General features: G+C 36.3%; 1 protein-coding gene across 1 annotated transcript in view; it reads right to left on the reverse strand.

Moving 5' to 3' along the window:
* The window catches only part of STRADB (STE20 related adaptor beta), a 35,876-nt gene that overhangs the window by 16,030 nt on the left and 7,424 nt on the right, over nucleotides 1-12,422 (reverse strand). The window contains exon 3 of the mRNA XM_047082685.1: nucleotides 12,119-12,199. Within this exon, the coding sequence (XP_046938641.1) occupies nucleotides 12,119-12,199 (81 nt within the window). The remainder of the gene's footprint in view (nucleotides 1-12,118; nucleotides 12,200-12,422) is intronic.

A 12,422-nucleotide genomic window follows, 5' to 3' on the forward strand; every position in this document is an offset into this window, starting at 1 on the left:
CAGTTACATAAAAGAGAAACTCCATAAGACCATCAACTGATTTTTCAGCAGAAACTTTTCAAGCCAGAAGCAAGTGGCATGATATATTCCAAGTCCTAAAGGAAAAAAACAAAAACAAAAACTGAAACCAAGAATACTCTATCCAGGAAGGCTATTTCTTCAGAATAGAAGAGATAAAGAGTTTCGCAAACAAAAGATAAAGGAATTTATCATCACTAAACCAGCATTATAAGAAATGTTAAAGGGTATTCTTTCAGTGGAAAGGAAAGACCATAAGCAGGAGTAAAAAAAAAAAAGGAGGCACAAATGCAGTAAAATTAACTATCTCTATAAAAATTAGTCAAAGGACTCACAAAATAAAAAAGATGCAAATTATAAGACCAAATACATAAAAGGTAGGGGTGAGAAGAGTGAAAATTTACTGCTTTTAGGAAGGATTCAAATTTAAGCGAGCATCAACTTAATATAGACTGCTATATATAAACCTAACAGTAACCACAAATCAAAAACCTATAATAAATAAGCAAAAAATAAAGGAATCTAACCATATAAAAAGAGCCATCAAACCATGAAAAAAAGCACAAGAACAGAGAACTACGAAATCAACAGTAAAACAAGTAACAAAATGGCAAAAAGTACATACTTACCAGTAATTACTTTGAATGTAAATGGGTTAACACTACAATCAAAAGACATAGGGTAGACAGGAGAGTTTTGCAGGGCCTCAGTTCCAGCGGAGGTGGTGACAGGTATCATTTCACAAGCAGACCAGAGTACACCTAGTTAAAAGTTGCCACATTCAGGCCAGAGACCAAACACTGCCCATACTAGGCAAGGAGAACCTCTGCAGATGACTGTCTTGAAGAATAGAGCAGCCAGAACACAACAGCAGAGCGCATGAAGCACATACTAGAGACATTTCCTGAAGTGGCAGGCCCTCGGCACTACATGACCTCTTGTTCATGGCCATTACTTTAGGAGCAGGAGACATAACTTGCTTTTCTAACACACATGAGCAGGCAGAGATTTAGACAAAATGACAGTGGAATTTTTTCCAAATGAAAGAACAAGGTAAGGCCACAGCCAGAAACCTAAGCAAAACTGATATAAGTAACATGACTGATGGAAAATTTAAAGCAACTTTCATAAGGATGTTCACTAGGCTTGAGGAAAGAGTGGAATACAAGAGTGAGACATCAGAGATGAAGAGTATAATCATCAAGATTTGAAACATGCTTGATGCATAATGAACACGAAGCTAGAAGAAGCAGAAAAACAAATTAACGACACAGAAGACAAAGTAATGGAAAACAATGAAGCTAAACAAAAGAAAGAATTATGTAATATGAGAATAGACTTAGGGAACTCAGTGACTCCATCAAATGGACTAACATTTATATTATAAGAATCCCAGAAGAAGGAGATATAGAAATGGGGATGAAATTTATTTGAAAAAATAATAGCTGAAAACTTTCCTAATCTGGGAAGGGAAATGGACATCCAGATCCAGAAAGCAGAAAATTCCCATCAAAATCAACAAAAGTTGGCCAACACCAACACATTGTAATTAACTTTGCAAAATACAGTGATTAAGAAAAAAATCTTAAAAGCAGCAAGACAAAGGAAGTCAGTAACTTACAAGGGAACACTCATAAGGCTAGCAGGAGATTTTTCAACAGAAACTTTTCAGGCCAGAAGGGAGTGGCATGATATATTCAAAGTGCTAAATGGGAAAAATGTGCAGCCAAAAATACTGTATCCAGCAAAGCTACAATTCACAATAGAAGGAGAGATAGAGTTTCCCAGACAAAGACTAAAGAGGTTCGCAACCACCCTCTTGCACTGTTGGTGGGAATGCAAACTGGTATAGCCGCTCTGGAAAACAGTGTGGAGGTTCCTCAAAAAATTAAAAATACAACTACCCTACAACCCAGCAAGAACACTACTGGGATCTGTCCAAAGGATACAGGAGTACTGATTCACAAGGGCATATGTACCCCAGTGTTTACAGGAGCACTTTCAAAAGAGCCAAATTATGGAAAGAGCCTAAATGTCCATCAACTGATGGATAAAGAAGACTTTTTTTTTTTTTTGCAGAGCCCCCTTCATTTTATTTTTTTTCAATACATGAAATTTATTGTCAAATTGGTTTCCATACAACACCCAGTGCTCATCCCAAAAGGTGCCCTCCTCAATACCCATCACCCACCCTCCCCGCCCTCCCACCCCCCATCAACCCTCAGTTTGTTCTCAGTTTTTAACAGTCTCTTATGCTTTGGCTCTCTCCCACTCTAACCTCTTTTTTTTTTTCCTTCCCCTCCCCCGTGGGTTTCTGTTAAGTTTTTCAGGATCCACATAAGAGTGAAATCATATGGTATCTGTCTTTCTCTGCATGGCTTATTTCACTTAGCATCACACTCTCCAGTTCCATCCACATTGCTACAAAGGGCCATATTTAGTTCTTTCTCATTGCCCTGTAGTACTCCATTGTGTATATAAACCACAATTTCTTTATCCATTCATCAGTTGATGGACATTTAGGCTCTTTCCATCATTTGGCTATTGTTGAGAGTGCTGCTATAAACATTGGGGTACAAGTGCCCCTATGCATCAGTACTCCTGTATCCCATGGGTAAATTCCTAGCAGTGCTATTGCTGGGTTATAGGGTAGGTCTATTTTTAATTTTTTGAGGAACCTCCACACTGTTTTCCAGAGTGGCTGCACCAGTTTGCATTCCCACCAACAGTGCAAGAGGGTTCCCGTTTCTCCACATCCTCTCCAGCATCTATAGTCTCCTGATGTTCATTTTGGCCACTCTGACTGGCGTGAGGTGATATCTGAGTGTGGTTTTGATTTGTATTTCCCTGATAAGGAGCGATGTTGAGCATCTTTTCATGTGCCTGTTGGCCATCCGGATGTAGAAGACATGGTTTATATATATAATACTATTTGGCAATGAAAAAGAATGAAATCATGCAATTTGCAGCAATGTGCATGGAACTGGAAGGTATTATACTAAGTGAAATAAGTCAGTCAGAGAAAGATAGATATATATTTTCACTCATGTGTGGAATTTGAGAAACTTAACAGAAGACCATGGGGGACAGGAAGGGGAAAAAATAGTTACAGACAGAATGGGGGGAGGCAAACCATAAGACACTCTTAAATACATAGAACAAATTGAGGGTTGATGGAGAGGTGAGGGAGAGGGGAAAATGGGTGATGGGCACTGAGGAAGGCAGTTGTTTGGATGAGCACTGGGTGTTGTATATAAGCGATGAACCATGGGAATCTACCCCCTAAAACCAAGAGCACACTGTACATACTGTATGTTAGCCAATTTGACAATAAATTATATTAAAAAAATAAATAAAAAATAAAGTAAAATACAACCTCCAAAAAAAAAAAAAATAAAGGGGTTTGTGACTACTAAACCAGCCCTACCAGAAGTATTAAAGGGGACTCTGAGTGGAGTTGAGGGGAGACCAAAAGTGATGGTATAAAGGTAAGAAACACAAAAGAAGTAAAAATGAGTATCTCTGGAAAAAAATCAAAGAACTCACACACACACACACACACACACACACACACACACACACACACAAAGAATATAAAATAACACATACCTAAAATGAGGGGAGGAGAGGAGAAAAGAATGGGTTCACACTTAAGTGACCAGCAACTTAATATACATGCTATATGAAGAAGAGGTTATAAACAAACCTAATGGTAACCATAAATCAAAAACCACATATATGGGCATTTGGGTGGCTCAGTTGCTTGAGCATCTGACTTGATTTCAGCTCAGATTATGGTCCAACGGTTCATGGGTTTGAGCCCCATGTTGGGCTCCACACTGACAACATGGAGCCTGCTTGGGATTCTCTCTCTCCTCCTATCTCTACTTCTCTCTCTCAAAAATAAACATTTATTTAGATATTATTTTTTTTAATGTTTATTTAGTTTTGAAGGAGAGAGAGACAGAGAGTGAGTGAGGGAGGGACAGAGAGAGGTAGACACAGAATCTGAAGCAGGCTCCAAGCTCTGAGCTGTCAATGCAGAACCAGACACGGGGCTTGAACTCATGAAGTATGAGATCATGACCAGAGCCAAAGTCAGACGGCCAACTGACTGAGCCACCAAGGTGCCCCCAAAAATAAACATTAAAAAAAAAAACCCACAAATAAATAAGCAAAGAATAAAGAAAAGACTTCTAATGTATCACTACAGAAAATCAGCAAACATGAAAAAGACAAGTAAGGATCAGAGGAAAGCTCCAGAAACAACCACAAAACAAGTAACAAAATAGCAATAAATTTATATCTATCAATAATTACTTTGAATGTAAATGGACTAAACATTCCAATCAAAAAATATAGGGTGTCAGGAGGGATAAGAAAACAAGACCCATCTTGCTGCCTGTAAGAGAAGAATTTTAGACCTAGAGTCACATGCAGAGTGAAAGTGAGGGGTTGGAGAAACATTTATTATGCAAATGGCCATCAAAAGAAAGCCAGAGTACCAATACATGTATTAGACAAAGTAGACTTTAGAACAAAGACTCTAAGGGGACAAAGGATTCTACATAATAACATAAGGGATACTCCAACAAGAAAATATAACAATTGTAAATATTTATGCACCCATATGGAAGCACCCAAATACATAAAACAATTATTAACAAACATAAAGGAACGAATCAATAATAATACAGTAACAGTAGAGGACTTTAACTCCCCATTAACATCAGTGGACAGATCATCTAACAGAAAATAAATAAGGAAACAATGACTTTGAATGACACGCTGGACAGAGGGATTTACCAGATATATTCAGAACAATCCATCCTCAGACAGCAGAATATGCATTCTTTTCAAGTGTACATGGAACATTCTCCAGAAGACATCACATAATAGGCCACAAAATAAGTGTCAACAAATTCAATAATATCAAAGACACATCATGCACCTTTTCTAACCACAGCTATATGAAACAAGAAGTATAAGAAAGAACACAAATGTATGGAGGTTAAATAACATGGTACTAAACAATGAGTGGTACTAAAAAATGAATTCTTTATTGAATTCTTTCAATAAAGAAATCAAGGAGGAAATAAAAATATACATGGAGACAGGGGCGCCTGGGTGGCGCAGTCGGTTAAGCGTCCGACTTCAGCCAGGTCACGATCTCGCAGTCCGTGGGTTCGAGCCCCGCGTCGGGCTCTGGGCTGATGGCTCAGAGCCTGGAGCCTGTTTCCGATTCTGTGTCTCCCTCTCTCTCTGCCCCTCCCCCGTTCATGCTCTGTCTCTCTCTGTCCCAAAAATAAATAAACGTTGAAAAAAAAAATTTTTTTTAAAAATATACATGGAGACAAATGAAAATGCAAACATAAAAATTTTGGGGATACATCAACAGTGGTCTGAGAGGGAAGTTTATAGCAATACAGGTCTGCCTCAAGAAGCAAAAAAAATTCTCAAATAATGTAACCTTACACTTAAAGGAGCTAAAAGAAAAAGAAGAAGAAGAAGAAGAAGAAGAAGAAGAAGAAGAAGAAGAAAAAGAACAACCCAAACTTAACAGAAGGAAGGAAAGATTAGTATAGAAATAAATGATATAGAAACAAAAACAATAAAACAATGAAACCAGGAGCTGGTTCTTTGAAAAGTCAACAAAAATAAACCTTTAGTCAGATTTATCAAAAAGAAAAGAGAAAGGTCCCAAATAATAAAATCACAAATGAGAGAGTAGACATGACAACCAACATCAAAGAAATACAATTATAGGAGGATATTATGAAAAGCTATATGACAACAAATTGAACAACCTAGAAGAAATGGATAAATTCCTAGAAACAAATAAATTACCAAAATTGAAATCAGGAAGAAACAGAAAATTTGAGCAGATCAATTACCAGCAAAGCAACTGAATCAGTAATCAAAAAACTCTCAACCAAAGTCCAGGGCCAGACGGCTTCACAGGCAAATTCTAGCAAACATTTAAATAAGAGTTGATACCTATCCTCTCAAACTGTTCCACAAAAAGAAGAGCAAGGAAAACTTCCAAATTCATTCCATAAGGCCGGCATTACCCTCATACCAAAACCAGATAAAGACGCCACAAAAAAAGAGAACTATTGACCACTATCTCCAATGAACATAGTTGCAAAAATTCTCAACAAAATAACAGCAACAGAATCCACCAATACCTTAAAAAAAATCACTCAGTACAATCAAATGGGATTTATTCCTGGGATGCAAGGGGAGTTCAATATTCGCAAATCAATGTGATACATGGCATCAATAAGAAAGAGCAAGATTAAAAACCATATAACTTCAATAGATGCAGTAAAGCATTTGACAAAATACAACAATCATGATAAAAACCCTCAACAAAGTAGGTTTAGAGAAACACATCCCAACATAGTAAAAGCCATATGTTAAAAACCCACAGCTAACATCATGCTCAATGGTGACAAACTGGGAACTTTTCCTGTAAGATCAGGAGCAAGATAAGGATATCCATTTCCATTACTTTTATTCAACATAGTACTGGAAGTCCTAGCCACAACAATCAGACAACAAAAAGAAATAAAAGGCATCCAAATCGGTAAGGAAAAAGATAAACTTTCACTATTTGCAGATGACATAATACTACATACAAGAAACCCTAAAGACTCCAAAAAACTACTAGAAATGATGAAAGAATTCAGGAAGGTTACAGAACACAAAATCAACAGACAGAAATCTGTTGCATTTCTCTACACTAAAATGATATAGCAGAAACAGAAATTTAAAAAACAATCCCACTTACAGTTGCACCAAAAATAATAAAATATATAGGGGTGCTTGGGTGGCTCAGTTGGTTAAGCACCTGACTCTTGGTTTCGGCTCAGGTCATGATCTCACGGTTTGTGAGACAGAGCCCTGAATCAAGCTCTGTGCTGACAGCATGGAGACTGCTTGGGATTCTCTCTCTCCCTCTCTCTCTGTCCCTCAACTGCTCACGTGTATGTGCTCTCTCAAAATAAATGAACATTAAAAAATATCTAGAAATAAACTTAACCAAAGAGGTGAAAGACGTGTACTCTGAAAACTATAAAAAAACTGATGTAAGAAATTAAAGATGACAAAATGGAAAGATATTCCATACTAATGGACTGGGAAAACCAATACTGTTAAAATGTCCATACTACCAAAAGCAATCTACAGATTTAATTCAATTACTACCAAAATTCTAACAGCATTTTCCATAGAACTAGAACAAATAACCCTAAAATTTGTGTGGAAACACAAAAGACCTCAAATAGCTAAAGCAATCTTGAAAAGGAAAAACAAAACTGGAAGTATCACACTCTCAGCTACAGTAATTAAAACAGTATGGTACTAGTAGAATAACAGACACATAGATCAGTGGAACAGAATAGAGAGCCCAGAAATAAACTCATGATTAGTCAGTTAATCTATGACAAAGGAGGCAAGAATATGCAATGGGATAAATACAGTCTCTTCAACAGTGTTGGAAAAATTGGACAGCTACATGCAAAATAATGAAACTGGACCACTTTCTTATACCATACACAAAAATGAATTCAAAATGGATTAAGGACCTAAATGTGAGACCTGAAACTGTAAAAATCCTAGAAGAGTGCACAGGTAGTACACTAATGTAACACTGTATTTACCTGATATTAACCCATAGGAACATTTTTCTGGATATGTCTCCCAAGGCAAGAGAAGCAAAAGCAAAAATAAACTGAGATTGTATCCAAATAAAAAGCTTCTGCATAGCAAAGGTAACAATCAGCAAAATTAAAAAGCAATCTACTGAATGGGAAAATATATTTGCAAAAGATATATCCATTAAAGGGTTCATCTCCAAATATATAAAGAATTTATATAACTCAACATTCAAAACACAAATAATCCTATTTAAAAATGGGCAGAGGACAGGAAGAGTCATTTCTCCAAAGACACACAGATGGTCAACAAACACATGTAAAGATGCTCAACAGCACTAATCAGGGAACTGCAATTTAAAACCACAAAGAGATATCACCTCATACCTGTCAGAATGGCTAAAATCAAAAACACAAGAAACAAGTGTTAGCAAGGTTGTGGAGAAAAAGGAACCCCTTGCACTCTTGGTAGGAATACAAACTGGTACAGCCACTGTGGAAAGCACTATGGAGGTTCCTCAAGAAATTAAAAAAAGAATTACCATATGACCCAGTAATGCCACTACTGGGTATTTACCCAAAGAATATGAAAACACTAATTCAAAAAGGTATATGCATCCTTATGTTTACTGCAACATTATTTACGATAGACAAAATATGAAAGACACCCAAGTGTCCACTAATAGATGAATGGATAAAGAAGATGTGCTATATATACACCACAGAATATTATTCAGCCATAAGAAAGAATGAAATCTTGTCATTTCTAACAACATGGATGGATCTAAAGGGTATACTGCAAAGTAAAATAAATCAGTCAGAGAAAGACAAATACCATATTATTTCACTGAAATGTGGAATTTAAGAAACAAAAGAAATGAACAAAGAAAAAAAAGAGACAAAAAACCAAACTCTCAAATATAGAGAACAAACATGTTTACCAGAGGGGGGTGGGTCAGGGGACTGGTGAAACAGGTAAAGGGGATTAAGAGCACATTTATCATGATGAACACTGAGTAACGTATAGAATTGCTGGAGCACTATATTTTACACTTAAAAGTAATTAACACTGTATTTTAAGTACACTGGAATTAAAAAAAAAATCATGGCAGGTTCTTGTTCATGTTAAATTTTTTAGTAACTTCCTAAAAATTCAGAGGACCTGCTTAATGACTAATCTGCAAAGGAAATCATGAAATCAATTTCAATAAAATACTTAAAAATTAACTTAACCAAGAAGTGAAAGTTGTACAATGAAAACTACAAAACATTGCTAAAAGAAATTAAGGAAGACATAAATAAATAAATAAATGGGAACACATTTCATGTTCATTGATTGGAAGACTTAATATTATTAAAACTTCAGGGACGCTGAATGATTCAAATAATCTTGAAAAGAAGAATAAAATCGGAGGACCAACTCTTCCTGATTTTGAAACTTATTATAAAGCAATAGTAACCAAAACAGCATGGTACTGAAATAAAGACAGAACTATAAACCAATGGAAGAAATAGAGAGCCCAGAAATAATCCCTCACATCTATGGTCAAATGGCATTCGGCAAGGGTTGCCAACACCATTCAATGAAGCAAGGATAGTATTTTCAGCAAATCGGCTAGAAAAAGTGTATATCCACATGCAGAAGAATGAAGTTGGACCCTTATCTAACACCATACACAAAAAGTAATTCAAAATCAATCAAGGACTTAAATTTAATACCTAAAACAATAAAACTCTTAGAAGACATAGGACAAAAGCTTCATGACACTGGATTTGGAGATGATTCCTTGGATATGAGAGCAAAGATGTAAGGTTTAAGTAAAAAAAGAAAAGCAGACCAAGCGGACTTTGTGTAAATTTTTAAATTCTGTGCATCAAAAAACACACATCAACAAAGTTAAAAGGCAACCCATAGTGTGGGAGAAAACATTTGTAGACATCTTTTAATGTGTTAATATCCAGAATATATATAGAACTCCTAAAATTCAACAACAAAAAAGCAAACAACCCAATTTAAAAAAGGGCAGAGGACTTGAATAGAGATTTCTTCACAGAAGACACACATGTGGCCAATAAGATGAAAAGGTGCTCAACATCACTAATCATTAGGGAAATGTAAATCAAAACTACGAGATACCACCTCACACCCATTACATTGGCTACTATCAAGAAACAGAAAATAAAGAGGTGTTGGTTAGAATGTAAAGAAATTGGAACTCTTATGCATTGTTGGTGAGAATGTAAAATGGTAGAACCAGCGATGAAAACAGTATGGTTTCCAAATTAAATTCCAAATTAAAATGGAATACCATATGTATGATGCAGTAGTTCCACTTCCGGGTATATACCAAACAGAACTGAAATTAGGGTCTTAAAGAGGTATCTGCATATCCATGTTCATAGCAGCATTATTCACAATAGCCACAAAGTGAAAGCAACCCAAGTGTCCATCAACAAATGAGTGGATAAGCAAAATGTAGTATATACACACAATGGAACATTTTCAGCCTTAAAAAATAAGGAAATTCTACAATTTGTTGCAACACAAATGAACCTTGAGGACATTAAATGAAATATAATTCAGTCACAAAAAGGCAAATACAGTATGATTCCACTTATATTAGGTACTCAGTGTAGTCAAAAATCATAGAAACAAAGCAGAATGGTGGTTGACGGGAGCTGGGGAGAGGGGAAATTGGGAGTTATTGTTTAATGGATACACGGTTTCAATTTTATAAGATTAAAAGAGTTATAGAGATGGATGGTGGCAATGGCTGTGCAACACTATGAATGTATTTGATACCACTGAACTGTACGCTTAGAAATAGCTAAGATGATAAATTTTATGTTAATACGTATTTTAGTACCAGGCCAAAAAAAAAAAAAAAAAGAAAAAAAGAAAAAGGGCAGCAGCACCTGTGGAAGTATCCTGAGTGTAAGACCTCTCTCTTGGTAACAGCAAGGGGATAACAGCAGACACTGCACTCTGAACACTACTCAATCTGAAGGATAATACTTAAATGAAAATTAGGATTGGATACTATATCCTATTTTATAAAAAGGCAGACTAAAAGACTTTAGAATATTAGTGACTAAAAAGCGAAATGAGGAAAATGAAGAGAACTGAAATAGGATCAAGATACATATATAAACAAGAATAACTGGGATAGCTTGATTTTGTAGGAAACATGGCATTTGCAAGGCCCGTTCCATTTTATAGTAAGAACTGCAGAATAAAGTAAGGATTAAGGAGGAAAGGACCCCAGAGAAATATTTATTCCCAAGCATGTTTTTAAAAATATTATTTAATATATCAGGCATTGCCCTGGGGAGATACAGATGAAAAAGACAGGATGCCTGTTTTATGGGAATCATGTTATACTTAGACATATATATCAATCATTGTGAGACAATGTAATAAATATCATTTTCTGGGAATGTCTAAGGTTTGTAGAAGCATAATGGAATAAAAAGTACAAGAGGATAGGCTTCAAAGATGTGATACTTGCGCCCACCTGCACAAATGAGGAGGAATTTTGGAGGAAAAAAAAAGGAAAGTATTTCAATCAGGAAAAAAAGAGTATGCACTAAGATTCAGTAGCAAGAAAGGAAACTCAAAAATTAGATATATTCCACACCATGAAGAGTCCTTAAACCATGCTAAAAAGTTTAGGCTTTATCCCATAGGTTTCAGGAAACCAATGAAAGTTTTAAAGTTGTAAAGTGACACATACAAGCAAGCCCCTTACTGGTCACAGTGTTGAATACTGATCTGAGTATGAGAGGAGGTTTATCTAGAAAACTAGGGGCAATGCATCTACCTGCAACTGTCCAGGTAAGAGACGATGAGATTCAGGTAGTAGCACTGATGAGGTGAAGGAGGAGATGGACTCAAGGGCATTTCAGAGACAGACAGAAGAGACTGTCTGTATAACTAGATGTGAGGAAGAGGTAAGTGTCAGGATAACCTCAGTTTCCAGTTAGGGCGACTTAGTAGAAAGGTTTTCATTAGCCAAAGAAAGAAATCCAATGGATCAGAGAAGTTTGATATTCTAAGGGTTTACTCAAACTGCATAGAGAATGCCTATGAAAAGTCTAATTGGAGGCATTCTATAGACACATCTAGTGGCCAGGAAACAGTGTGGGGTTGTAGGTAAAAATTTGAGAATCACCAGTACTGCTTGATGCCAGAGTCCCTTGGTGACCTGAAGAAAAATCTGAGGTAGCAACTGAAGCCTATGAATAGGTGAGACTGCTTAGGGGGAGCCTATTTAGGGAAGAAGCCAACTGCAGACTTCTGGAGAATAACAGAAGTAGAGGAAGAAGAAACAGTAAAAGATACCGTGAAGAAAAAGAGAAGTGGAAAATAGGAATTACATTCTGCAATATGATATTACAGAAAGCAAAGGAGGAATATTAATTGTACTTAACTATTTTCTTACCAAGTGTTGATGGATACTGGACTCAGACTGTTTTTCAGGTCTGAGTGATTCAACTTGTGTTCGTGAAGTGCAGAAACAATCCTGGAAATTTAGAAATGCATTAAATCAGTGAAAAATAAGTCATAAGATCAATAGGGGTGACATGTGAATATAAAGGTCTGATGACTAGGGCGAGGAGCAGAGACAAAGGGCAGCATGCAAGAACCTGGAATTGAAGTCAAGATCCATACCATGGAGGTCCTCAGTATGGGAGAGATGGGAAAGCAGCTGGGTATGCAGAAGACAAGTTATAATTTTACTTGGT

This window comes from Lynx rufus, unplaced genomic scaffold (assembly GCF_022079265.1).
Source record: "Lynx rufus isolate CCGP_SWC_20201006 ecotype Redwood Valley unplaced genomic scaffold, mLynRuf1.p SCAF_2, whole genome shotgun sequence".
In the NCBI taxonomy this organism is placed as follows: domain Eukaryota; kingdom Metazoa; phylum Chordata; class Mammalia; order Carnivora; family Felidae; genus Lynx; species Lynx rufus.